At 47.7% G+C, this 27563-nt stretch overlaps 1 protein-coding gene and 1 long non-coding RNA gene across 2 annotated transcripts; one reads left to right on the top strand and one right to left on the bottom strand.

The window, feature by feature from the left end:
* Positions 1 to 208: 208 nt before the first annotated feature.
* On the bottom strand, positions 209 to 16581 carry LOC136020766 (uncharacterized). Its single transcript, XR_010615475.1, has 3 exons — positions 15969 to 16581; positions 13098 to 13196; positions 209 to 4667 (listed from the first exon to the last, which is right to left on the bottom strand). It is a non-coding gene; the product is annotated as an uncharacterized LOC136020766 (long non-coding RNA).
* Positions 16192 to 27504, top strand: RHOF (ras homolog family member F, filopodia associated). Its single transcript, XM_065692198.1, has 5 exons — positions 16192 to 16810; positions 16890 to 16977; positions 23426 to 23535; positions 24273 to 24407; positions 26525 to 27504. The coding sequence occupies exons 1-5, from the start codon at positions 16646 to 16648 to the stop codon at positions 26687 to 26689; spliced, it is 663 nt and encodes a 220-aa protein (XP_065548270.1). The 5' UTR covers positions 16192 to 16645; the 3' UTR covers positions 26690 to 27504.
* The last annotated feature ends 59 nt before the right edge of the window (positions 27505 to 27563 follow it).

The following is a 27563-nucleotide window of genomic DNA, read 5'->3' as shown; positions in this document are numbered from 1 at the left end:
CCGCGAGACCCGGCAGCCATTTTTCTGCAGTGGAGCGAAATGGCCAACTGGGCTTTTCCTTTGTTCCTAAACGGGGGATCCGCCATGTGAATGCACACCGGCCACTCGCGGGGAGCGCTCGGGGTGGTGGTAATGTCTGGCACCATGCTAGAGGACTCACTGAAGAAGGAAGATTTAAACAAACACCACAAATCAAAAACCAAAAACCTTTAAAAAACAAATGCGGATTTTTTTTTTCTTTCCCTTACGGTTCGGGATCCATCTTTGTCTTGTGTAACTAGGTCACGGCACACCCTATGTCAGCAGTTAGCAATTGCGAATGCCAAAATGAGAGTAAATACATTCTTGTTTTCTTCGGTGGCTGGGTTGGGGGGGGGGGTTAAGCTTTATACAGCTAATGCCTGAGCAATAAATTCTAGAGAGTATTTCCTGTGTTAAACACTCGGTTCCTGGCCATTTTTATTAACTCCTTTGGTGCTTGTAAGGTAATGTTTTAAATTCAGGCATAGGAATAGTGAATTCTGGCAAAAAAGGGGGCAATTTTGCTACGATAAGCTTTTTTTCTTTGTTTCCTCTTACGTTGTAAGTACCCAATCCATTCTGTCCTTGCTAAGTGTAGTTTTCATGTTAATGTTACCGAAGTGGTCCTTATTGCTAAGCCTTCATTTGCATGTCTTAATGTTCTCCGTTTGTTCATCTAAAACCAATTTATGCTTTTTGAACTATTTTAATACCTAAATACCTAGCTAAGAACTGCTTAAAAAGTCATTTACAGCCAGCAAACGTTAACCAGGTGCTTTCACACTTAACATGTGCAGCTGAAACCTACGAAGGGGAATATTTTTAGTGTCTGCGTGCTCTGTGGAAAAACACTGAACGTCCTTTTTATGTACAATCTGCCCCAGGAAGGTAGATTTAAGCCTCGAGTAAAGAGTCCTCGCTGCGTATGGTCAGTCAACAGAGCTGGACAACTCTTTTCTATTGCCTTTTTCTCCTTTTTTTTTGACGCTAGCCCACTGCCACACAAAGATCCGTAACTATCTGAACAGGATCCGCTTTGACTTGCAAACGTACGGGACAAGTGGTGCTACAGATCAGATATATTTATAGCCGTTATTTTAAAAAAGCATAACAACTTCACCTTCAGAGCTGCTTTCAACTATGGTGCGCGGGTAAGTAAACCCTTTTGCCCTTGCAGAGGAACACAGAGCCCAGGCCTGTGCAGCTAACGTTATTGTCCTGGGCGGAACGATCCTAATGGTCGTCTGTCTGAGCGCTGGCGATCTCCTTCTCCTCAGATACATCTAACAGCGTCTCTGAAAGGTCTATTTTCAGGGAGGGATTTCTTTTTTTCTGGTCGTCCGCAGCCCTGGGGTGTTTGTTGTGGTGAATCCATTGCAGGCGTTCATGTGGCTGTTGAACTGAACACACAAAACCCCAAGCAAAGGCTGCCTGCGAACGGGAAGATGTTACTGGAGTTGATTTTTGGAGCCGGCGGAACGGCGGTGGTGGTGGTAGGGATCCCTTAACGTGTTTTATCCGTCTAATTACAGAAGCTTGACCAAGAAAAAAGGCAACAAAATGGGTGTGTGGGGGGGTGTTTTTTCAAGACGGTGAGTCTTAATGGCGGCTGTCTCACTAAAAAGCACGGTAAAAATCCTTCATACCGAGAGGCAATGACTTGGAGAGAGGGGGGAAAAGAAGGAGGTCTGGAAGTAAATCCGAAATGAGGGAGTTTCCTTCCAAGTGAGGGACCCTTTGCAGCCTGAGTTTTACAGTTGGAGAGCCGTGACGCAGTTGATATTCACAGCAGTTGTGCTTTAGTGCAGCCACCCAGCCCATGCAATGGCCTCCCCGCCGAAGTCTGGTGGGTTTATTATGTGAAAGCCTGCGGAAGCACCGTGTCCCGGGCGCCGGGAGGGGCGGCTGGCGGCGGGCAGGGCGCTCCCGGTTGCGCTCCATGTTGGGTGAGAGTAGCCGCCATCATGGCTTCTCCTTCAGCGCCGCGTTCTCCTCAGCGCTGGGGCGGCGGCGAGGCGGGCTCTCCCCCACTGCCTGGCGGCGCTTGGCGTCCCGGTCACTGCAGGGAAATGGTCTCTTTTTTCCCCCCTTTTTTCCTCCCTTTTCCCTCCCCCTTCCCCTATCGCTTTGTGAGGGGATGTGGAAGGCGAAGCCGAGGAGGGAGCGGGGCGCTTGGCTGCTTTTTCTCCCCTCGCCTGCCGCGCACAACATGGCCGCGCCGGGAAGCGCCCTGCAGCAGCGAGAGGCGGCGGGGCTGGCGGCGCTCCAGCGCGGCCGGGGAAGGCGGAGGGGGGGGGGAGCTGAGCGGGGAGGACAAAGGCAGCTCGCATAATGGAGGCGAAGCCCTGGGTGCCTATAAATAACGTCGCCCGCCCCTCGCCTTCCTCCCTTCCCCCAGCCGCTGCCTCCCGCTCGCTTCTGTGAATACCAAAAGATTAAAGTAGCCTAATGCGGGCTGGGGGGGGGGAAGAATGGAAGGAACAAACAGCTCCCCCCGAATAAAGCCCCGGCAGCTGCGGGCGGATGGCGGGGGGGCCGCAGGCAAATGAGGCGGCAGCGCTGGCCGCGGGAGGAGCAGGGCGGCGTCGCCATCCGCCCCGCGCCGCTCGTCACATGCCTCTTTGTTGGTTTCCATCTCCGTGCCCCTCCTGGGCTTTTCCCCCCCCTTCGCCACCGCTCCGCCGGGGCAGCCGCTGCCCTGCCTCCACCCGCCCGCCCGCAGCCGGGGTGGGGTGGCCCGGCCTGCACCGCCGAGCTCCGCCGGGCCCGCAGCCGGGCTGGGCTGGCGCGGAGCCGGCTGCAGTGCGAGCCGCCATGGCCGCCCGAGGTGTCAATGTGCCTTTTTTCCTATCTTTTTTTTTTTTTTTTCCTTTTTTCTTTGTGGGTTTTTTCCCTTTTTTTTTTTTTTTTTTTTTTCCTTCTTGGAGCAGATTTTCCCGCAGCTCGCTTTGGGTGGAGGCGTGGGGGTTATTTCGGAGCTTCACAAGCCTGGCTATGCTCTATGTGAGGAGCTGCACCTCGTGCTCCACTGCAAACCCAAATTAGATGAGCTAGGAAAAGCCTGGCTTGAGCAACCACTGCAGAGGGCAGGACAGGGAGGAAAAGCAAACACTTAGAGAGAGGTGGCCTCCCCGGTCAGGCTAGAGCAGGACCGTCCTGCGGACCCTGTGGGAGGGAGAAGGTAAGTGGCTGCTTGGCAGAGGCTGCCTGCGGGAGCGGCATGTGCGAGGCAGGGTGCGCCCTGCCCGCCTGTTCCTGCGGCTCAGGACCAGCCGCTCCGTGGCTCTGTGAGACCCGTGCTGCGGTGTGTGCTGTTCTCCTGCGAGGGAGCAGGGAGCTGCCGCGAAGTAGGCACCGTTTCGCAACGACGCGAGGGCTTATGTTCATCTCTCCATCTCTTGTTCTTCTCCCCCCCCCCCTCCCTTCTCGCTCCTCACCGGGTCAGGCTGTGTCGAGAACAAGCGACAAACCGTCCGCACAAACAGAACACGTTTCCATGGAAGGGAAAACAGATATATATATGTGTTTCCGCACTGTCAGGTTGGCTTTAAAACGCTGCCTCCGGGCTGTGCGGTGCTGGGAGCCATGGCGGACCCTTTGCTCCGTCCCTGCGAGGCGTGCGGTGACCGGCCAGACCGGCTGGGAACGCCTGGCCCTCGCTCCTGCCACGGCTGCAACCGCCTGCCTGGTTTACAATGGCTCCAAACAATAATCTGCTGGTAAACTGGGACGAAGCGGTGACGTTTCTCTTAGCTAAACACCATTAAAATACTCCTCTGCTGTTTCTCAATAGAGGTGAAAAGCAGTTTAGCTTCCTGGAAATGGCCAAAACAGGCGGCGTGTGGATCAAAGTACAGCGTGGATCTGTTCTTGGTTTTGCATGGGGGTTTTGAACTGGAGCAAAACCTGGTTTCTGCAGCTTGCATCGCAGTGAGTTAAGCCAGCACGTGAAGTCATTAAAAAGCAGATTTAAACAGCGTCATCAGCTATTAACTTGCCTGGGATTTAAAACTGATGTTTAAATAGATATTTGGATATTAGTAATAAGCTTCTTTTAAACCTTAACGTTGGTCTGGTTAACCCTAAAGCAAACTAGCTTTGCCTGACACAGGCTTTGAACCGATTCAGCCAGCCCATAATACTGTGGGAGCTCAGATAGCTTTGTCTGTACTTGCACCTCTCTGCGCATTTTTCCAGGACTATGATCTTTGTCTGCAGTAAATCATTGTTCAGGATGGCCGTTCCCGATGGTAGAATCCATGAACTGCTCCAGCTGGGAGAGGTCCTGACGCCGCGTACGTGCAGACCAGGGCCAGCAATGGCTGGGGCAGCAGGCGTCGTGCAGCGAGTGCGCCGTGTGGACCCAGTGAGTTGTGTGGGTCCTCAGCACGTCTGGAAATGGGGTTTGTGAGTCTGAGACGACAATGCCTTTCCGTTTTTCAGTTTCTAAATGACTGTAACGTTCAGCGTAGTTTAAAAGTCACCGAGGCAGTCGAGACCGGTTGCACTCTCGGAGTGGGTGGTTTCATGGCTGAACCTTGTATCTGAAAAGCTGAATGTTCTGGTGCAGCGTGTTTAGATCCCAGAAAGGTCAAACCAGACTTTCATACTTGTGTTAGATTGACCCTGGTTTACTGTGTGAGACTCTTCAGAGAGAGAAAGAGATCTTTCAGGAGAAAGGGAAAAAGCGAGGGTTTTTCCCCTCTGAACAGCTTGCGGTGACTCTGTGCACATTCCTGAAGCAGAGGGGTTTGTTCGTGCCCTCCCCTGCATTGTTGAGTGGAAAACTCTTTATGGTAATTATTTCATTGTCATCAGTAAGAAGTGATTTAATTTCTTTGGCAAAGTGTTGCAATGAGAACAAATTAGATTGAGAGGCAAAGGGAAATCAGAAATATGCAGCTGTTCTGCCAAACAATGATCGTGACTGTTTACAGCCTTTTTAGAGTGGCTTGTACACAGAACCCTTTATAGCGAAGGTTTTCATGTCACAATCCACTGCTTGTGCAAGGAAGCTAGATTTCTAGATTATAAAGGACAAAAGAGACCCAGGTTCATCTGGTCTGACTTCCTGCATTATGCAGGTCATTAGATCTTTGTGAATTTGTTGCTTTTTCTCAGTTGAAGGGATTTAACTACAGCATAGCAGTGTCCTAGAAAAGCATCAGGCTTCCATTTTAAAATGGGCTGTGAGAGAGTCAAGAGTAGATTGTTCCCATCAAAAGCTGCCTGACAGACTGGAAATCAAAATACCTTCTTAAACTTGTCTAGTTTCTGCTTTCAGTTTCTGGATGTTGCTGTATCTCTGCTTGACGGAGGAATACTCCCTTGCCAGATTTCCGTGGCTGTTGTAGCTGTGTACGGGGGGATCAACTGAGCATTTAACACTCCCCTTGCAGACTTGCAGAGCTCCGCCTCGGGTTCTTCTTCACTAATCCTATAATCCTTCCTATCGCCGTTCCCTTTGAACACTCCAGTTCTTCACTGTTCTGAGCTGGGCAGAAAGGGCCGGGGTGATCAGTGGTAATACCAGCACCACCATCCCCCCTGGCTGGAATGGCTCTCTTAGGCATGCAGGGATTACACCAGCCCATGGTCAGCTGGTTCCCAGCACGGCTACTAAAATACTCTCAGATCTCCTTCTTGGGATGGCATCCCCATACCGTTGGTTTATGCTCTTTGTCCTTTACACCTGGCCATCTTGAAAAGGACAAGTCTTCAGACGGCTTGCAGCACCCTTTTTGTTTCATAAAATCCCTTCCTGCTGTTGTTGAGTGTCCCCTACAGACCTGGTTTTGTATTCCAGATAAACAACTGCTTCTGCCTCTGCGCTAGGAGTTCCTGGTTCTGGGTGTGTGCACACCTCAGCTGAGTCAATGTTGTGTCAGGAGAAGGTTGGGATGTACACCATGCTCTTGCCACACCCCAGTTTCATGGAAGAAAGCCCAGTCTAAGGAGCTGGAAGGGAGCCAGGAAGCACACTGCAGGATTTGCTTTCCTCAGTGTCTATAACATAGCCATTAAATAATGCAGGGCCTAAAACAGGTAGTTACAGGACCCAGAAAAGAAAGGTGACAGCTGTGTTTTGAGACCTGCCTGTTCAATGGATTTTAATCCATTGAATTATGCCACCTTGGTCTTTCATTCTCCTACTCATATAAATGCTTTGCAGAGGTTGAAGCACCTCACATCAGCCCTCTTGCAGAAATCTCCTACTAGTGCTATTACGGTTTACCACCAAACCGTGCAATATAAAGCAGTTTCTCTCTCAGCAGCTAAAGTCACAAAGCTTTGTCCTCCACGTGTCCATAAATACCCTCTGAGGAATTTCCCAGCTCTTTCCCAGCCCTGCTTGGCCTGTCTGTCAGAGCAAGGGGTAATGTTCCAGCTGGGAGCTCCACAGGGCCCAGCCAGGCAGCAGTGCTGCCCCTGGGCATGAGCCTTCTCCCCAAACCGAGGTGGAGGCTCTACTCCTACTCTACTCAGTTGTTCATTCAAAACCTAAATACGTTTGGGGCCTCTTCCTCACTGCCAGATTTGATTGAGATTGGAGGAAGGAGCAGAAAAATCACATAGAACAACACAGTCACATTAGACTGTTTTATTTTTAGGAAACCAGGCTAAGAATATCAGAGGGATATTGAGTAGGAATATGGACAGGGTATTTGCCTGTTCAGGGTTCTTTTTTTGCCATTAAATTTTTCATTTCTTCCTAAGAACAGCAGATGATCTGTCTGGGGAATTGCTCAGCCAAAATAAGCAACCTCCTGACAGGTTTCACCTGTGTCCCAGCATGCTCCAAGGATGCTTGGGATGTCAGTAAGCATTGAACAGTGACAGGGAATCACTAGTCTGCTGTGTCGTTTGGCTGCCTCGGTGCAGAGATGTGTGGTGATACCCAGTAGTGGAACAACCATTTATTCTGTTTAAGATCCATACAAATTTTGATGGGACATGTTTGATATTTGCCAGGGCTGGGGCTTTTATGGCTTCTTTTTAAACTGTATCTGTTCGTGTTATTTTAGTGCTATGACAAAGCCACCTCTGTAAGACAGGTAGTGAGAGCTTCCAGAGATCTAATCATTTGGGAGCTATAAAGGAATAAAGAAGCTGTTTCAACACCTGACTTGCAGAATGTTTTGTGGTGCCTCTTTCCTATTGATGTGCAGCTGCTACTGAAACACGATGATCCCCTCAGAATGTACAATGGGTTATTTTGTAGCATAATGCTCATAAAAATAATGACATAAATCAAGAAGGTTGGCAATTGTAATCAACGTTCTATAGCCATCCAATTACTAAACACTTCAGTTCAGTGCCTCCTGGCCTAACCAGTACAGTTTTACCGAAAGGAATGAATGTTCTATTTAACGAATCCGGGCACTCACAGAGCTTGTATCAAAAGGGGATGAAGATAGAGGTAAGTATTCTAAAAGGGTATTTACGCATTAAAATGCTTGTGTATCTGGACACCTATTGTTAAACTGTGTCGATGTGATGGTAGCTGGAGACCAGGGAGCCTTTTTAACAGCACATGCAGGGAACATTCTGATTATAAGTGAGGGGGTATAAAATGTTGCAGCCAGAAAAGCGATGACAGAGATCAACTGGAATGAGTTTAGCTTACAAATCAGAGCAGTTTCCTTTAACTGGTGTGGTGCAGACAGTGTACAACGCAAGGCCAAGCCAGTTTTGCCCTTGACATTGTCGCCATTGCTCTCAAACCTGCAGTTAAAGATCCTGATCTTGATTTATTTGCTGACAGCACGGTTGGGAGTGCCCCAGCTGCTCCACTAAGCCACGGGTTTCAGTGATGGGCCAGAATGTGCCGGATTAGCGAGTGCTGTGCCATCCATTGCTGCATAACAGCAGCTCCCAGTTGCTAAGCAGCTGCAGAGCCGGCTTTGCCTTCGCTACCAATCAGCTGTACTATGGGAGCAACATGGGTTCCCCTTGAGCGGTGGAGAGGAGCCGGCAACATGAAACGGGAGCAGGAGCCATAGCAAAATCCTCCTTTTTCTGATGGGCCCCTCGGCAAAGATGCCGGCACGAAGCAAGGGGACACTGGATAGCCCAGGAGCAGGGGGTGGCGGCGAGGGGAGGGAGAGCCAGCATATGTGCACAGCGGAGGCTACAAAGACAGCAGATCTGAGCAGAGCAGGGGGCACAAACCGGGGAGAAAGGAATGGGAGAGAGGCCAAATGCACAGTCTGGAATAGAAAAACCCCAGGAGGAGAGTGTGGCATATGGAGAGGGGAAAGAAAGCAGAACCTGCACAGCCTGCGAATAATTGAGTAGAAAATACAGGAAGAGAGGGAAGGAGCTTGATTCATTACTGCCCTTCACCTTGTGGAGAGAGCTACACCCGGGAAGAGGAGGTGTGGAATACAACAGCGTCTTTCATGTTTGGCAGTAAACTGTAGGTTTTACATTTCAACCCTTGCCATTCGCGGTGTTCTCGCTGCACAGCCCCTGCCTTTTGTTCACACTCGATTCCTGCAGGCTCTGTTCTTATCTTTGCTAGCTTCTAATTTATTTTCACACTTGCTTGAGCTTTTTTGGGTGTTTCTTTTTTCCAAGGTAAGTCTTCAAATACCTTTTATTTAACTGTTTAACCTTCCAGAGGGCAGGCCATTGCTAATTCCTAACTGAAGTTATTCCCACTACATCCTCAAAGCTGTCACTGCTTTTCTCCCCTCCTCTCTCTCTTCCAGGAGCTGCTGATGGAGAACAGGGTTCCCTTTGCTTCTTGACACCTTCCCCTGCACATTATCTTCCCTGTTCTTGCACAGTGCCTGCCAGCAGGCCAGGAAGAGGCTGCTAACAGCGTGCAGGAAGTGGTCCCTGTGGCAACAAATTATCACAGATGCCTGACATGTTGCACAAGGAAGGGGGGTTAGAAATGTTACCAACATCTGCGGGTGTTGTGACAAAAAGAGATTCTGGTTCCACCACTGCTCAGCTGCCCACATGAAAAAACATGATGGTCTCAGCACCTAACATGCAATTGGCTGCATAATAGGAATTGCCAGCACGTTCCTCTTCCTGGCTCATCCAGACACAGGATTGAGGGGCACATTTGGGCAGGAGGTGGGGAGAGGAATGGAAGCTCGTGCAGCTGTTGCCGTGCTCTGCGGCCAGCCCTGTCTTGCCTGGAGGCCTGTAACTGAGAACTCATTTCCTCGGGTCCAAGATTGAGTCCTAAAAGGAAAACGGAGGTGCCCACCCAGATCTACAGTGGAAAGGGTTTGCTATGGGCGCTCTGTGTGTATTCAAGCCAATGAAAAATTGACAAATACACAGCCACGTGTGTGGCAGATTTTTGTCTAAGGTGCTATACTTGTCTCCTTCTTCCATTTGTCTGCAGTCCTGTATCTTTGAGCAGGCACTGTCCATAGACTCCTAAGGCTGTTAAAGATATAGGGGCACTGACATTTAACAAGTAGATTCAGCTGCCTTTTACATGGGGACATTTTTAACTTTATGAGAGATGTCAGTTTAATTAGAATGGTTTTCACCAGGAAATCTCCCCGCCTTAAGAAATCAGAGCTACTGTGTTAATCCCAGTAAGCAACTGGGAACTTGACAGCGTTCCTGTTGTTACAATGAGAGTCAGGAAGGGTGAAACGTGTGTAGGAAGGGAGAAACGCACAGGAAACATGCCATCAAGGACAGCGGTGTCGAGCTCCGCAGGCAGCGTGCCAGCCCGTGTTCGGTGATGGCCTGTGGGCTGGGAGGTTGCTGCCCTCTACGTGCCTGTGCACACCAGATCACACCACCGCAATTGCTCAAACGCCTCCCCAACCCGCTCTGACAGCTCGCAACAGGGACCTGCAGCCAGGCCACTCTGCACCAACAGCCCCTCCGGCTCCCAGAAGTGCAGCACAGGCCAAAAATCAGAGCTCTAAAGCAAACATGACACAACTACAACTGGGTTTATTGCCAGTTATTAATTAGCCTGCTCTGAGCATCGCTGGTTCTTTGCAGGGTTTGCTCTGGATGGGTTAATGGCTACTCTCGCATCTGAGATAGGCTCAGTCTGGGCCTGTCCTTTGTCTAGCGATGCTCTGACAAGCTACAGACCTCTCTGGCTCCTGCCAAACCTCCACCCCTATCTATGACCTCCAGACAGACAACAACAGAGCTTCCCATTTAACTCTCCCCATACATCTAGCATTCTACAAGAAACAAGCATAAATTACAGTGTCTCCTATAGGCATAAAACCAGAGGCTTTTATCTTCTCTTCAGTCTGTAGGAAGTTTGCACAAATATCAGATGGGAGGACAGCAACTGCACACATTAACTGCTCTTTAACGTCGGTGCCATACACTGCTCAGCAAAAGCCTGCCCCTACTTCATCCACAGCCCTTCTTCTTGCGGCCTAGTTTGCTTCCTTTTTTCTCCTCCTATGAATATTCCCAGTTTCCCCACGTTCTTGTCCAAAAGGTTTGAGAGCTTCCTGGCCCAGTTGCAAGAGTGATGGCTATTGCATAGCCAATGCAGCAGGGAAATGTTGATCAAAGCCTGACTCTCTAAATGGCTCTGAAACACGTATGTTCAGGCTGCACTGTAGCTCACACAGTGAGAAGCATATTTAGGAAGCCAAACCTGGGGTCATTTAAACCTGAGGTTCTCAAAAGCCTCCCCAGAACATACAGCTCCACACGTTTCAGGTTTAGTGGAATCTACCAACCAGTTCTCATGGAGCATAACCCAGATTTGGCCATCCACAGCGGAATCACCTACTCCACACTTACCCCTGCTGCATAAACTAAAGTAGCTAAATGTAGCTCCTGCTCTGCTGCTGTGGTCATCTTCATTAACATACACTCCTTCTGGTTTCAGTGCTCCCTTGACTCTAAACCACATGTATACGAAAACAAAATATCTCTCTCTATATCAGGAATTACCTTCTTTGGGAATGGGAGAAGAAGGGAAAAGTAATCTGAAGCAAGCAGATACTGTAAAGCATGCTCTGATTCTGGAGAAAACCTAACATCTCTGTGCTTGCTGGGTCAGGTAGAATGTTGGGTAATTAAAGCACAGGAAGGCACAAGCCAGAGGGATTTTGGTGGTGTACACTAAAGCAATGGGTAAAAATACATTCTACTGCAAGGAAAGCTGTTTACATCCCCTTTCCCTACGTTTCCCAAAATTACTTCCTGATGGGATTTATTCTCTGCTGCAGATCTGGATGCAGGAGAGCATCTGGTGCTGATTAGTTTCACACAGATCTGCAGCAGAGCCCTGTGCTCACACTCAGCCATGAGCAAGCCTGTGCGTCGCTCCTGAACCTGCTGCTTCTGACTGTTCCCATGGTAAAACCAAGCACAGCTCCCAACGCCAACACAGCCTGCAGAGCTCTTCTGAAACAAGGCAGTTTGAATCCCCCTCATTTCTCAGCACAGAGGTGGAGGATGAGATCCAGCATCTCTGTGATAGCTCTGCCAGCCTGTGTTGACAAATTCCTCCCCATCACTCAGTGTAGCTGTGCCAGCACATCTGGGAAACACACACATCGCCCAGATCCGTGGGGGCAGAGTTATGGTGCCGTTGGCAGACGCTTGCTTGTTCATTTCATGCTTTTCAGAGATCAGTCATTGTGTTTGATGTTCCAGGAAAACACAGGATCCTTGGCTTATCTTAACCTTGTGCTACCTATTTTTTACAACAGAATTTGGCTTGTGAATTTACACTTCAGTGACGAACAGCAACTTGAAACTGCCCCTAAGCCACTACTGTATCAGGCTGAGATGCTCCTACGTTGATTTACACACTCCTCACATTTGTCAAGGGGTTATTTTTCTCTCCACAACTGTTGTTTCATTAGAAACAACTCAGTTTCTAATGAAGGGTGAGGTTCAAAATACAGCATGCTGGCCACACATGTATCAGGTAGGCCATGTTTGGCCCACATAGTTGGCACCATGATTTAAAGCATACCAGAGAAAATAACCCAAGGAACAGTATGTGTTCCCTGTAAATAGCTGCTCTCTTGGTAGTCGGTGTGTGGTTTATGAACAAAATCTGCCCAAACTGCATCAAAGTGCCTGATTTTGCTGAGTTGTGTGTCTAATTTGGCTAACACCTTTGCTGCAGACCGTTGCCCTGGTTTCTTTCATAGCCTTCTGAACCCAATGTTAGCATTGGGACAGGTTTTATGTAGAGTTTATTGAAAGATTTTTGCACTTATTTAGTGCACGGGCCACTTGAGCCAAGTGAAACAGGAACTATGTTCCTAAGGCATGAAAAGGCAGAAAGGAAATTCTCTCCTTGAAATACAGTTTTTTCCACATTACTTAATAGTCTAGAAAGTTAATACCTTTCTGGCAGCACTTCCCACTGGGAATAAAATATATGGTTCCTTCTCTGCCAAACAACAATGTCATCATGTTTTAGGTTGGGTTAAACGACTCAGAAACTGGCAGGTGTCACAGCCACCTTGCCTTCAGTGAAAAAGGCAATTGAGAGAGCCCTTATGAAACAAGGGATTTACATCAGTCAGGGCTACTACACAAAAAGCAGGCACATGGCAAGGTTTGAATAGATGGTGAATCATGTGGCCCAGGGGATTTTTCAGGGTGGGGGCGTGTGTGTAAAATACCAGGCCATGAGGACCAGATGGTAGAGCTCTGCATGTGCAAGAGGAACAGCAAGAAACGCTACAGCAATGGATACTGAGAAGCAGCTGAAAGTCAAGGAGACCGGGAGCTTTGATTTTGGACAAAAGCTATTTCTAGCATTGAGGGAAGGCCAAAGGAGCATTGGCACCGTGAGCAAAACACAGCTGAAAGGACAATTTTATACAGTTGTTCTGTAAACAAACTGAATTACCTTGAAAATATACCTTTGAGTTTGTCATAGGCTTCTCCTCTTACACCGTCACCCACAACTTCTATGCGTGTGCAAGGTCAGTTCAGCTCTCCTACATGACAGTTTCCCCTTCTCTGTCTGCCCTGCCTGTTCACACTAAATGCTGTGGGGCAGAGGCTGTTCTTCAGTGGGGTCTGTGCACATCACAAACGATTGTTGCCCTTGTGTAACATCTTAAATTTATCAGAAAATCACCACTTACTTGGTAAGTCCCATTCTTTAGGGTCTGTCTTTCCTACTGGGAACTCTTCGGGGCATCACCTCTTGCTCTGTATGTACATGCTGCAGTGGGAATTCATGGCTGAAAACACAAATAATATCAGTGGTAATGTTAAAAATAAATATTTAAGGCTCTGTCTTGTTATGCATGTTTTTAACTAAGTTTGTTAATATTTCCTTTTACATAAATGGGGCTACTTGTTGTTAGTGTTAAGTCTTTGTAAAGCTGGGTCTGTATTATCACAAGAAAATTCTGAAGGGTATTTAAAAACCATAGTCCTCAAGACATTTAGGAAGAAGACATCCCCGTTCTTGTCTAGCTTATATTACTATATAAACTAATAATATGAGTATACAGCAGATGGCGTGTGCTGTTACTCCTCAGTTGCAATTGTGGCTACACAGTTGTTTCCGTATCAGTAGTCTGAGACCTTGCTGGTTAGCTAAAGTTGTATTTTTCATCAGAAATATTACTGCAAGCCATGCTCCTTAACCTAAGGGCATGCGCTATGGTAGAGCTTAAGTGACTGGAAACTTAGAACTTTGTCAGTACTCATAGTTCCTCCAGACAGAAGATAGCTACCCAGGATATGCTGTCAAATCTGGTAACATTCACCCTTTGTGTTTTTGAGAAACAGGAGCATCAACTTATTTCATCACCCTATATTTTAAAGAAGTCAGAGCTCCAATATGAAACCTAATAGAATCATAGAATAGTTAGGGTTGGAAAGGACCTTAAGATCATCCAGTTCCAAACCCCCTGCCATGGGCAGGGACACCTCACACTAAACCATGTCACCCAAGGCTCTGTCCAATCTGGCCTTGAACACCGCCAGGGATGGGACATTCACAGCCTCCCTGGGCAACCCATTCCAGTGCCTCACCACCCTTACAGGAAAGAATTTCCTCCTTATATCCAATCTAAACTTCCCCTGATTAAGTTTTAACCCGTTACCCCTTGTCCTGTCACTACAGTCCCTGACGAAGAGTCCCTCCCCAGCATCCCTATAGGCCCCCTTCAGATACTGGAAGGCTGCTATGAGGTCCCCACACAGCCTTCTCTTCTCCAGGCTGAACAGCCCCAACTTCCTCAGCCTGTCTTCATACGGGAGGTGCTCCAGTCCCTGAGCATCCTCGTGGCCTCCTCTGGACTTGTTCCAACAATTCCATATCCATCTGTGAGACTTTTCTGGGTGTCTTCATACTAACCTGAATTACCCATCAATACCATCTAGAGTGTTAAAGCATCTTTTAAGAAGCATACACTTGCAGCAGTTTTCCTAACCTTTCACTCTTCCCTATTATTTTCCTTGGCAATAGAGAAGCAACCAATTGGTAACAGGATGGGAACGCAGATATTTACCATACTCCATTGAAGTCTTGACTTTAGTAACGCTCACTGTAAATCTCTATGTGCACACTGACTCTTGCCCTGCAGATGTGTAAGCTTTCAGTGAAACAACTTGTGCCAAAATCAATACAGAGGCCAAAACGGAAGTAGGAGAAGGACACTTGTAATTAATAATGATTAGATTTGAATTTTACTAATTGAGGGTTGAATCTTCCTCCATTTAAATCAGTGGCAGAATTCCAGATCAGGTTTTACTTTTCCACAGTCAGCAACGTACACTTAGCTCTTGCATGGGACTTTGTATGCCTGAAGCTCTGCATACCCATTAATTAAGTAACTGAGACACTGAAGCGCTGTGTTTCTTCACTGCTACGTTGACTCACCACAAATAAACCAGCCATTACTTTAAAACCCTCTTTGGGGTGTTTTGGGTTGATTTTACAATCTGCTCATTTTCGATTGTTTCGTCCCAAACCTAAAGGTGTACGAATCTAAAAGGTTTCCTGAACTATAAAAGGTAAAAGGAGACAAAACTCTGAGAGATGTAAATATTTTGTGAGACTTGCAAAAGAAAATCAAACCCCCAAAAGCAACACCACCAACCTAACAACGACCACAAAATACTTTTAGCCCCCCTCAACACTTTTATGGCACTAATTGACTTGAAAGCAACCACCTGAATCACAGCACTCAGCTACAGGATGACACCTATCTGCTGATCGGATCATACACAGCGTGATGCTGGGTTTGAGCCAGCTCCAAATAAGTTGTTTCAGGGTAAAAGAATTCTTTCCTGGCTGATTCTGCATGCCCTCAGCCATTGCAGTCTACAGCAGCTGGCAGCTTTTGCTGTGTTCTAGGTAACAGATACGGGATTGTGGTTCGTAAAGCATCTTTTTGACGGCTTGTGTATTCTATATGGTTGAATCAACGTTTTCCTTAGTAAAAGGGTTACTTTGAATAGGTGGGAACTCGGCTGCTTTTTACCGCTGTTATTTGGATTATTTGTTGGTTATTTCCACGTCCCTCCAACTTCCCTATCATGGAAATACCCTTTTTGTTCGCCCTCTGCACAAAGCAGCCTTGCCTTGGAAGAGATGCGGCTGCGGCAGCGTCTGCACTGGGTCTGGAAGGCCATCTAGTGACACAACCGCGCAGCAGGCAGCGCAAGCCCTGCTGGAGCTGGCATCTTTCCCCTCAGCTGCATTCAGTGACCTTGCTCCACTCAAAGCGTTCCCTTGGGGGTTTCTTGCTATTCCCACAAGTGGCGTTTGAAAACGTTTAAGTGCCCGTTTGGATGTCTAAGGGCTCAAGGGGGGGGTTATTTGGGACGGAGCCACCGGTAAACCCTGCTAGGCGAGAAACACGGCTTTGTGCCGAGGGGCACAAACACAGCATCGCTCCCTGGCCTCTGTATCGGAGCAAAACGCACCCGGCCGCTGTGCTCCCCGGCCTGTCTGCAGTTAAAATGCAAACCGCCCCTTTGTTTCCATCGCCGCTCACCTGGGTCTGGGTGAATGAGCAATGAGCAGAGCTGTTGGCTCCCACTCGAGCAGTAAAGGCCGTAGAAAGCAAGCAGCAGGTCACCTCCAGGGCCGGCAGCGAGGTGGGTTTCAGGGGTACCTCAGGGGGTCTCTGCCTGCTCCCACCATAGCTGCCACTGCCCCCCCCAGTGTCAGGACTGGGATCTACAGAGGCTGGAGACGTTCCCTGGTGTAAGACAACGTGGTGCTTGAGGTCCGGAAGGGCTCCATGGAGGAGTAAATGAGGATGGAGACCTGGTGCCACGGTTGCCATATGGGGACGAGCACCCAAGAGTGGGCAACATGGCGGGGAGCGCAGAGAAGACACGGCCCGGCGGCCACGGCGTGTGGAGACCTCAGCAGGAGGAGGGGGTGAGCGGCCCCCGGGGCGCTGAAGGGAGAAGAAGGCCTAACGGGTGCTGAGGGCTCCGGTGGTGCCCCGGCACTGCCCCGCCTCAGCGCCAGCCCCGCCGGAGGCTCTGCGGCCTCAGGGCCCCGGGTTGTGGGGCTGAGGCAGCGGCGCGGCCCCGGGCGGGGCCCTGAAGCGCCGGCGCCCGGGGCAGGACCAATCCCCAGCGGGGCGCGGGCGGTGCCTGCCCGCCCCGGGGCGCTGAGGAGCGGGGGAAGCCGCGTCCCGGCCCCGCTCCGCTCCGCTCCATGGAGGCGGCCAACGGGGCCCTGCCCGCGGGCGCGGCGGGGGCCTCCCGCGGCGGCGCGGCCGCCCCGTCGGGCAGGAAGGAGCTGAAGGTGGTGATCGTGGGGGACGGCGGCTGCGGGAAGACGTCGCTGCTGATGGTGTACGCCAAGGGCGCCTTCCCTGAGGTGAGCGGCGGGCGAGGGGCTGGGGACCGGCCCGGCCGAGCGGTTGACCCCGGTAGAGCGGCTTCTCCTCCCGTTGCAGCAATACGCGCCGTCCGTCTTCGAGAAGTACAGTACCAGCGTGACGGTGGGCAAGAAGGAGGTCACCCTGAACCTGTACGACACCGCAGGTGAGGGGGTTGCACATCGCGCTTCCCGTGTCCCCCATGGCGGCAGGATCAGGAGGCAGTGTCTGGGGCATTGGCCTGGGCCAGAGCCCAAACCCGGCCCTTCAGCTAAATAAGCAGGAGCTGCTGTTACCGGTGCGAAGCGTTGCTCCTGTGATCGCGCCCGTTTGTGTTCCAGGAGCTTTAGCGGTGTCCGCTTAAACCAGGCTGGTAGGCTGGTAAAGCTGAACGTGTTTTCCGCTTGCTTTTCTACAGGCATACTTTTAGCGTAATATCACAGTTAAACCTGCTAGAGAGTAAAGTACAAACCCAACAGCAACCGTTACCTGTTGCATGCCTAAGTGTGCCTCCCAGAAAGAAGGGGTTGCTGGTCTAAAGGCAGCTCTAGCCAGGGACTCATTCATTAACGTGACAGCCCTGTTTGCTAAGAAAAACAGCAACCGTATCTGAAGGCATTAAGCCCCAGCTCCCAGCTGCAAAACATAATACAATCAACCAGGAAAGTATTTTAATCTTCTGCCACATGTGATCAGACAGGGAAGGAGAAAAAAAGGCTGGTTTGTGTTCAAAAGGCCGCAGCAGTCAAAGTCACTTGAAACTGGTGGTTAATTCAGTTGGGTTCGTGTCAGAAAGTTGTGAAATGGTTTGTGTTCAGCTTCATTCAAAGTTCCTATCCAGCTGCCCTCCTGAATGAACCCTAAAACTGCCGTGCTCCCTTTCAGTGGAGTGTCAGTCATCTGTTTCAGTTCAACACTGCGGAGTTGTTACAGATTTACACCAAGACAAATACAAACCGAGTGCAGCCCATTTCTAACAGTAGTAAAGCACACTTACCTGCTCGCGTATTGTACATATCTGAATAGAACAGTTTTGAATCTGAAAGTGAATTTTATCGCTGATCTTTACTGCGGTAGAGTAAGACCCTAAGCACCCATTTTGCCAATGCATCTTCGTGTGTGAATGTTGCTGTTCTCATGTCCAGTGATTTGGACAATGTAGCTTCTACTGAATGGCAAGGCTTTTGTGTTGGAAAAGAGAAGGGCTGAAATCTACTGTGAGCAACCAGAGAGGGATTTCCTTAATACGGCATGTCGGCACAAAGGACTTGCCACAGTGACGTCGTTGAGTTCTTATGTTTGCTCTCTGTCAGTGTGGAATTTTTCCCTGTCACGCAGTTCTTGACACTTGGCCGCCTCTCATTTAAAATCACCGTGCTTCCGCTTCTGACGTTTGCCTTTGGAGTCTCTTCCAGGCTCCAAGGAACATGGGCTGGATCCAGAAGTGGTGGTAGGTCAGGCAGGTTCAGTGTTGCAGCATTGACCTCTCGCAAGCCTGACGTAAGAGCCCAGCTCCTTGCGTCAGGCAGAGCTTAGCCCTGCGCAAGACCTAACTGCTTTCCATCCCTCATCTGGAAACCCTGAAACCAACATGTTTCACCACCCAAGAGAGTGTCATTGCCACCAGGTGACAAGTTGCTAGAGGCTGCTGACACTTGTCTCCTCCCTTCCTGTTCCTTTTGCTTTGCATGAGACACAACAAGATTATCAGGTGCAAAGAAAGGGGGGACGTCGCCACCTTGGTTGAGGCATTTGCTTGGGAGCAGGAAAGACTTGGATTTTGGTTCTGTTTCAAAGTTAAGAGTTTCCATTTCTTGCTGTGCTTGATAAAGGCAAAGGCATTGAAAGGCAAATTAAGTGACGTAGCTTTATGTTACAGATCTGTCATACTCTGTAATTCAAGCAGCTTTTCATTCTCTTTCTGAAGCTGTCAGATTAGAGGAAGAACTCACTTGAGCACACATTTTAATCCCATCCTGTTTTTAATAACACAAAACTGATGCTGAGTTCCTTAGGGATTAGACTAGGACCAAGAGTTGTGTCCTGTCCTCCAACTTCAAACAGTGCAGTAAGAGAAGAGCAAGGAGAGCTTCCAGTTCAGGAGACAAGAGCACCTATCCCTCTGCCACATGGATGCAGCATGTGAGATGCAGTTTTGGAGTCGGTGTTCCACTGCGTTGTCTTGCTTTTGTATCGTGCACCAACAGCTCATTAAATTCCTCTTTCAGCTGGAGGATGATGCTCTGGGGTAGGTGCAAAGCACAAAACGCAGCTTAAAGAGGAGTCTAAACATACGACTTACTACGGGAAGTACTGTGGTTTAACAGTGCAGCATACCACCCATATTTTGTGAATCCTCTTCAGACTTACTGAGCTGTTTGAGTTGGTCTTGCTCTTTAAAACATGCTTGTGTTTTGCTTCTCAGTCTGAAGGGTTCCAAATCATTCAACTATAAAATCATTGAAATGGGATTAAAAGGATGTAAAACCCTTTCTGAGGGAAAGGGCTTCAGCAAAGTGCCATGTAGCAATGCAGAGGAGAGGGCAAAGCTGTTCTTCTATAAAGTCACTGCATCGTCATGAAGCACCCACTGCAGAAAGGACTTTGATACTTTTAGGATCTTGCTAGGAGCAACACCAGAGAGAGTTGCGTGCACTTCAGCATCAGGAGAAAGTAAAGGACAGGTGCAGTTAATAGGTTAGTCTAAAATACACTAGAGTACCAACAAATGAAGTTAATAAGTTAGTCTAAAATATACTGGAATAACATTTTTGGTGAGACTTTTGGACTATGCTGTTCCATCTTCCTCATCAGACACCTCTTGCTATTGCAGGAAGTTGGTGGCATACATATGCAACGCTTAAAGGCTTTGTAACATCACTTGTCTCATCTGCAAGCAGGCTTTGCAGCTGCTTATTCAGTTAAAAGTTTCCATTTCTTGCTGTGCTCAATAGAGGCAAAGGCATTGAAAGGCAAATTAACTACTAAGGGAGATGCTTTAGCTGCAGTTCAGTCACAAGGTTCAATTTCTGATGGTGTTCAGCACAGGACTTACTCAGAGCAAAGAAAAGAGCTCAGCTGGGGAGGAAGCAATGCCTCATCATTGTGGGTGCTCACTCTGACTGCCAGGAAGCACACTCCAGTGGGGTTTTTCAGGTCTGTAATGACAGATGCACAGCACTCTGGGGCCTTACAAGACTTTCTAGAAGCCAGTATATGCAAGAATAACTTTCCTTAACTTTGAGAGTGTACCTGAAGAAGACAGCCCCAACTTCTTAACTGAAGTGTTTGCTCCACTCCCCAAATACACTTTTATTCTTGCCAAAAATGACTGTTTCCCATTTCTTTTTTGAACTGAGTAGTGAAAAATACATAGCTGGCAAGCTTATAACCATGGTATTCCCATGGAGCCTGCAGGAAAACAATCCAGAGAGAACTGGGTGCATTTCTGTGTGCCTCTGAGGGCTCAACATTGCACAGTTTCATGTCAGTCCTAAACCACGAGTGTGGAGTGTTACAGGCAACACACGGCCATACGTAGGAAGTGGTCAGCTGTACGGGACAGGGTGGCAGGATATTACATTCTTCCTTACCCCCTGGCAGTTGGTGGCAATGCACAGCACTCTTGCACGTACTGCTAGGTTCCTAGGCTTGCAAGTCTTGACACTACCATTTACCCTCTCCTGTCAGTTGGTGCTGAGCTCCTTTATGGATTGAGCAACACACAGCCTGCCACTTCTTTGGTATTAAATTGCTGAAGGGGTGAGGAAGAGCAGACAGAGGCGAACATGAGATGCACATGAGGTGGAGACTTGTGGTTTCACTTCTTCTCTCATTCAACTTCAACCACCTCCTGAGCTCCCACCGCACCACAGGGCCTGACTGCATTTATGTGGGTTGCGCAGGATGCACAGAGCCATGCAGGAGTGTGATCTCTGCAAAGAATTAACCAATTGTAGATTAATTCAGCTGGATGGGTTTTTTTCTTTAAAAGAAAACACCAAACAGAGTCTCTGATGCTACAATGAATTGAAGAAAGCAAAGGAGTGACAGCTATGCTCACACATAGGGATATATTTAACCAGTTCTTCCACAGCATGCTTTTTGTTAATTGGGGAAAGAAAGCAGCTACCTGTGCTTGAGGAAGCACACTTGGGGGCTTTGCACACACAGTCAGTTACTGCTTAGATTCAGCCCTGTTCCTTCATTGTCAGACTCTTCCAGCAGAAGACCTAAATCTGTGCCAAATTAGCTCTGACCACAGACTGAGCAGCTTTACAGAGAAAAAGTCTCCCGGGCCCTTTCTTGCATTTCATCAGCAGCACTTAAGGGCAGGGGGTGGAAGGGATTGTTTTCAGTGAGAGGGATGTCGATGTTTAGACACAGCTTGATCTGGGTCCTGTTACATCCTCAGCAGCTGAAGAACTGCATCTGAGCTCTTAAATAGCTTCCTCTCCTTCCAAGTGAGCACCGCAATCACCCGTCCATAATACAAGTTAAGCAATTACCACCTAACCTTCCCCCTGTGGTCTCTGCACTCTACCTTGTTCTGCGCTCTGTATTTGAAGTTCCAAATGTACATGGAGCTGCATTTTGCACACCGGCATTTCCTGATGCATGTATTTTCTCAGTTTGCTTAAAAAGAAGATAACTGCACAGCTGGTTTGAACATGAAGGTGCAGTTCACTGGGGCATAATTACAGGTTTTGGCTTGCAATACAGCATGTTTGTGTCACATCACTGAAAACACCTCTTCTGTTGATCCTATCCAGAGTATTAACATAGCTGTCGTGTTCTGATTCCAAGCAAACAAACGTGTTTCTTCCAAGGGGGCAGGCCTGTCTCCCTCAGAAATGGCCAGCAATAACCTGGAGGTCCTTGTGATTTTACAAGGTATATTGGTGGAAGCTGAGGGGCATGAACTTGAACAGGGAAAATCATACAGAACACATAGCACTAGAGGAAGTCGGTGGCACCCGGTGTGTTTAATGCATTTAAAGGATTATCAGCAACAAAATGGTAAATCAGCCGCAAACAAGTAGGTGCATTGAGGAGAATAAGAAGGGCTGAGCAGTACAGTCTTTGCTCTGAATGTTTCTACAACATGGATAATACTGTCAATTGTCTATTATTTCTGGATTAAACCTTGGGGATCAATCCTTCTTTGTTCTGCACCTTGCCCGCAGAACACGTTGCTCTTGCAGAAGCTCAAATATGGAGTAGTCCAAACCTAAGATTCCTGTTTTACAAACACCTCAGGCAAACTGAGTAATGGCTTGGTCAGTAGGGATTGCCTTGTAATAACCTGTACCTCAATCCATCATTTAAATGAAGGAGGGGATCAAAGTATTGTAGAATTACTGGCTTTCTGATATCTGCAATCCTTCAGTTTGCAGGTGGACACAAGCACGTTAGCAAAAGTGTGGGTATGTGACTGGGGACTGAGGTGCCAAGGGCAGGATATAAAGTTGGGGGCACACTGACATTTTCAGCATCCCTTCATTTGAAATACCAGTACAAAGATTTGAGATGTGTAACTTCCCTGTAGGGCAGCTTCTAGGCTGCGTGTTCGCTGTGGTGACTGAGGGAGGGAATAGCATTCCCAGTTCTTGTTTTGGAAATCTGGTGCATCACAGAGACGTACCTGATTGCAAGGGCAGCATTCAGATGGCAAATGGATCTACAGACTGCTTAAGTCACGGCGTCTTCCCGAAGTCTCTGAAGAAAATCCAAATGTAAAAGACTGTGGGTTTTTTCCTGAGCTGGCAACTTTATCTGGCAATTATTTCTTTCTTAATCTCTCAGAGCAAAATACCTTCAGATCTCAGTGTGGTGATTACTGCTAAGTCATCTGTACAGCAAGGGGAGGAGTACGAGTCTGAAGCATATTAGCTTCCTCAATGGATCATGTGCTAGAATAGCCCTAATCAGACAAATCCTCTCCTTTTCCAGAATTCAGAGCATCCCTAAGATCTGCTGTGTAGTCCTAGCTTCACAGACCAGTTAAGCCTGGCTCCTGTTGCAGCATGTTGAGCAGCAGTGCTGCTTAAGGCAGAGCATGCCGAGTGCTGCTTCCGCCCAGTGCACTGGGCTGGGAAAAGCAAGTTTGCCACTGAGGGTTTTACTTCAGCATTTGTGTCTAGCAAACACGGTGTTTCTTCTCCTCCCAGCATCACGTGTGCAAATGATATATTAGGGAGGACAAAGCCACTGCCAAATTGCAAATGTTTTAATCGATAACTGTCAAATTCCTCTTACTGATCCTGCTTGTGAGCAGCCACTTGGCACTCAGCGGTCGGACCTGCTTTGAAGTACTTAGCAGGCTTTTTATTCTAACTTGCCAAGGACACGCGTTATTTCCTAAAGCACCACTTTTGTCAGTGAAGAGGAATCGCCTGCATGTCACAGAATCGATAGGGTTGGAAGGGACCTCTGGAGATCAGCTAGTCCAACCCCGTGCTGAGGGAAGGCGTTTTGCAAGAATGGAAAACCTGCAGTCTCTGCAATTACAGTCCCATTGTTCTTGATCTCAAGTGTGTATCTTTACCTGTTCCCATCCTATGGCTCGTTAAGGACAGAGATTTTTTCTATCCAAAACATTCTCTGTGTTCCAGGGCAGGAGGACTACGATCGGCTACGACCCCTTTCCTACCAGAACACCAACGTCGTGTTGATTTGCTACGATGTCATGAACCCCACTAGCTATGATAACGTGGCAGCCAAGGTAAGAGGCTTTTGTAATTGCTTCAGCCTTTGAAATGAATTGCATAGGCCTGATACGGGAGAAGATGCCAGATTAAAACAGCCAGTGCTTTTAGTGTCCTGGACCCTGGGCGTGTGGATGCACTCACCACACACTGAGCTGCAGGTCACAGAGCTCACACCTGCAGCTCACCTCTCCACAGCTCCCAGGAGCTCAGAACTGCGATTCTGCAGTACACCAACAAGATCAAACACCAGTGGTGAGATCACAGCTTTATCTGTTCTGTCTGTATTGATGCCACACAACCAGCATTGCACACAAGCAGTTTAGGTTCCATCCCATGCATGCTTAGATACAGGGCAGGGATATAAGCAACCCCTTGTCTGTACTAGGATTTCTGTAATGTCCCAAAGTAGAAGTTAGTGCCCCTGTACATGACACCAGCAAAACAAAGCAAGACTTGGCCCAAATTCCACTCTTAAATATGACTAATAGGAGCTCTTCTGAACTTAAGCAGATGTTAAATAAGCACTTTGGTATAGTGACAGATGCCACCTATATTTTATAAAGCAACTGACTTTGGGTAGGACTTTTACATGTTTGTATAATGTAAATAGCATGTGTTGGGCCCCTACCACTAGCTGAACAGCTTCCAAAACGCTGACATTACAACATACAATAAATGTCCCTTGGCTTTATGATTTTCATTTGAAGCAAGAAAGAAGACAGATGTAAAGTTTTTGTCTTTCTACCATCAGTGGTACCCTGAAGTGAATCACTTCTGCCGCGGTGTCCCGCTCGTGCTGATCGGCTGCAAGACAGACCTTCGCAAAGACAAGGAACTGCTGCGCAAGCTCAGGGCTTCCAAGCAGGAACCCATTACTTACAACCAGGTAAGTGCAAGTGTGCTTAAAATGGTGTCCTCTTTGCAAGAGATAAAGCACAGTTACGCTTCAATACCATCGTTCCTCACAAGTACAGTCACAGGTACTCCAGAATTAGGTGTTCACAGCATCCAGATAAAGGAATTATTGACAGCACTAAGAGGAAACCCTCCAGAAGTTGTTTCTGGAAGTGGCCAATTCACCACTCAGTTTTAGTACCAAAGGTAAGTTGAAGAGTGCTTTGCATATACTGGGGTGTCTGAAAGGACACTACTGGCTACTCTTTCTACGCTCTTCACATCTCCATCTTGTTTACTTTCACAGCTGGGTTATTACTGCTACAGCTTTTTAAGCCTTGACGAGTTTGTTGGACTCCCTTCATGATTTTTATGAGCATACATTGCTCCTATGACTCGTACTTTGATCAGGATTGTAATAAAGACTGGAGATGCCAGGATACAGGCTACCGAATTAAAAACACTTCTGGAAAAAGTTTTGCAAACCCTATTTAAAAATAAATCCTTTCAAGGACAATAGCAACAACATCTGCAAGGCTTCTCTAATGTAAGAGGCTTTTCTTTAAAGTGATCCTAAAAATATCTACATATTATCAAATGTTTTCAATTTAAGTATTCTGAAGCACTGTTACATCACTGACATGGCTGTCCTAGGTACAGGAGAAACAGTGATGGAACAGCTTGTTCCATGTCACATGGGCCCTTTCAGCTCATCTCCTACCTTGTTTAAACAACAAAGCTATCTTCTCATCTCAGAGCAAGAACAGCAGCTTCCAAACTGCTCGAGACGCAAGTCCAGGGAACAAGGTTAAGTGCAACAAGACCTTGAATGAATCGCTGCTTTTTCTAAGCAGCATGAAAAGGAACTGCAATTGCATCACCACTAAAGCACACGGGGATGTTCAGCTTGTTTTCCTTGCACTCAAGATGAGATGCCCATCTTGTTGCTTTGTGAACAGCTGCTCCCTCATCTGTGTTATTAGCTCACATCACCCTCACACGTGAGGTTGAGGACAAGCAACAGACACTTTTGGCGAGTCTGCTGGGGCCTCATGGGATTAAATCCCAGGGCCCACGCAATGTACAAACTTTATCTCCTATGTGAACCCTCCCACTTGGTTTTTCTCCCCTTAAATATACGCTACCTCAGTCTTTTACAGCTGGTGGCATCTTGAGTTGTGCAAAGTGATGCTTCCAGTGCCAGGCCCAGAGGAGCTGAACAGTATCTGCCAGCACTGCAGCTTGCAAACCACCGGAAGGAGACAAACTTCACTTAAATATGATGAAGAAAACCTCCCCTATGGAACCCTGAGTGCTCAAGTGACCCCACTCCCAGGGCTTATAATGAATAAATACAGAGTTTGGGAGCTGTGGGTTGCAGACCTGAAATTCCCACTCTAAGGCTCATAAGCATTCAAAAGTGGGGGCCAACTACAATGACAAAAGGATCACAAGCAAAGTAAGAAGTCATTGTCTTACGTCTGTGGTGATTTCACACTCCAGGATTGCATGCAAGTGTTTCAGATTCTGGCCTGTTCCCATTGCATGCGCTGGGGTGAGATTGAGAAATGCTATAAAGACACCCATTTACGTATATGAGGATTTTGGCTGAGCCCTTGTGATGCTCCAAAGCCAAAGCTGGGGTTCTTGCATGTGCACCAGCAAAGGCGGCAAGACACTGGTCTAGATTCAGCTCTTGCATGTGACACTCGTTACTAAAGGTGACATCATGTAACAGCTAAGGTCAGGCCTGAAGAAACATTGCTGTGCAGACATCTTATCCTCACGAGTATCTACCTCAGCATTTCTTTTAAACAGATTTAACACTGAGAATGTTTTTACACTATCAGCAGTCTGTATCTTAGTCTCTAACACACTGAACTGTTAGACCAGGCTCTGGATCAACACGGGGTGGGGGAAAAACGGTTCATTTAACAGTGCCTCGGTTTATTACCAATGCCACTTACACTCTAATATTATACTTAGAGGCAGCTGCTTTCTTCCCAAGCTCATGGTATGATATACAAAATAACTCCCTTTCTTTCCCATCTCATATTCCTTCTCTCATACGTGGGCTTTACATCTTCTCTTACCTTTTGTGCTCTGCAGGGGGAAGCCGCCTGTCAGCAGATTCACGCGGAAATTTACCTGGAGTGCTCAGCAAAGTGTCGGGAAAACATCGAAAATGTTTTTAAAGAAGCCACCATCATTGCACTGAACGCCCTGAAAAAAGGCAAGAGGCAAAAGAACCAGCGAGTGTGCTCGGTGTTATGATCCGGACCGTAAGAGAGCACTGAGTGCACCGCAGCCGAGCCATTCAGGTTTAGAAACAGTCTGACGTTAAAGGCTGGGGTTTTAATCGCACGTTTTTGTTTCTAGAACAGTTTTTATATTCAATTTTAATTATTTTTACTATTTTTGCACTTTTGTGGCACTGCTCTCACCAGCTTTTCAAAGCTCTTCATCCGGTTTAACTGATGCAGCGTGCTTTTGTCCACCTGGCTTTTGCTCCTGACTGCGGCCAACCACCAGTCAGGTCTTGGACTCGCTATTTAAATTGCAGTGAAAAGCAACTGATAGTGTGTGAGTTAATGAGGGGGTATTTTTAACTTTGCAAAATAATTGTGCCACGTTATATCTACAATTTACTGTCTTTTCCAAGGAGAAAAACCTCATCTTTTAGAAGAAGTGATGCTAGAGCAGCTCTGATGATAAAGAGATGAAGTTCTGTCTTAACTTGTTGATGGAGCATCCGCTACTCACCTGTGCTGCTGGGCCAGTTTTGCAGAGCTGCACCCTTGGAGGTCTCCTTGCAAGGCCTGCTGCTGCAATGGAAAGTGGCATTTACCAGTGGAGATGCATTGGTTGCTCCAGTTCAGAAATGGAATATCATGGAAAATAATTTACAGTTAGAATTGGTCCAAGCAGCTATTTTATAATGTAAAGTTAGTTTTACAGTAAACTTACATAGCTTATTTAATACATCACAGATGGAAATACCGGTGCATTCTAGGGGAAATACTTAACTCATGTTTGTTACCTGGTGAAACCTTCTCTCCTGCTGTAAATTAAACTTTTCCCTTTTGTGATGAAGGTGGCAGCTCTCTGTTTAAGGAGAAGGGATGCTCCCACTGCACAACCTCATGTA

Source organism: Lathamus discolor, chromosome 12 (genome assembly GCF_037157495.1).
Source record: "Lathamus discolor isolate bLatDis1 chromosome 12, bLatDis1.hap1, whole genome shotgun sequence".
NCBI lineage: Eukaryota > Metazoa > Chordata > Aves > Psittaciformes > Psittacidae > Lathamus > Lathamus discolor.
Note: the sequence above shows the minus strand (reverse complement) of the source record. Positions and strands in the feature narration are given on the sequence as shown.

Excerpts from the sequence above, each read along its gene's own strand:
- RHOF (XM_065692198.1), top strand. The coding sequence starts at position 16,646 with ATGGAGGCGGCCAACGGGGCCCTGCCCGCGGGCGCGGCGGGGGCCTCC. Across the intron at positions 16,978-23,425 it reads GAACCTGTACGACACCGCAG|GGCAGGAGGACTACGATCGG; the intron begins GTGAGGGGGTTG and ends TCTGTGTTCCAG. Across the intron at positions 23,536-24,272 it reads ATGATAACGTGGCAGCCAAG|TGGTACCCTGAAGTGAATCA; the intron begins GTAAGAGGCTTT and ends TTCTACCATCAG.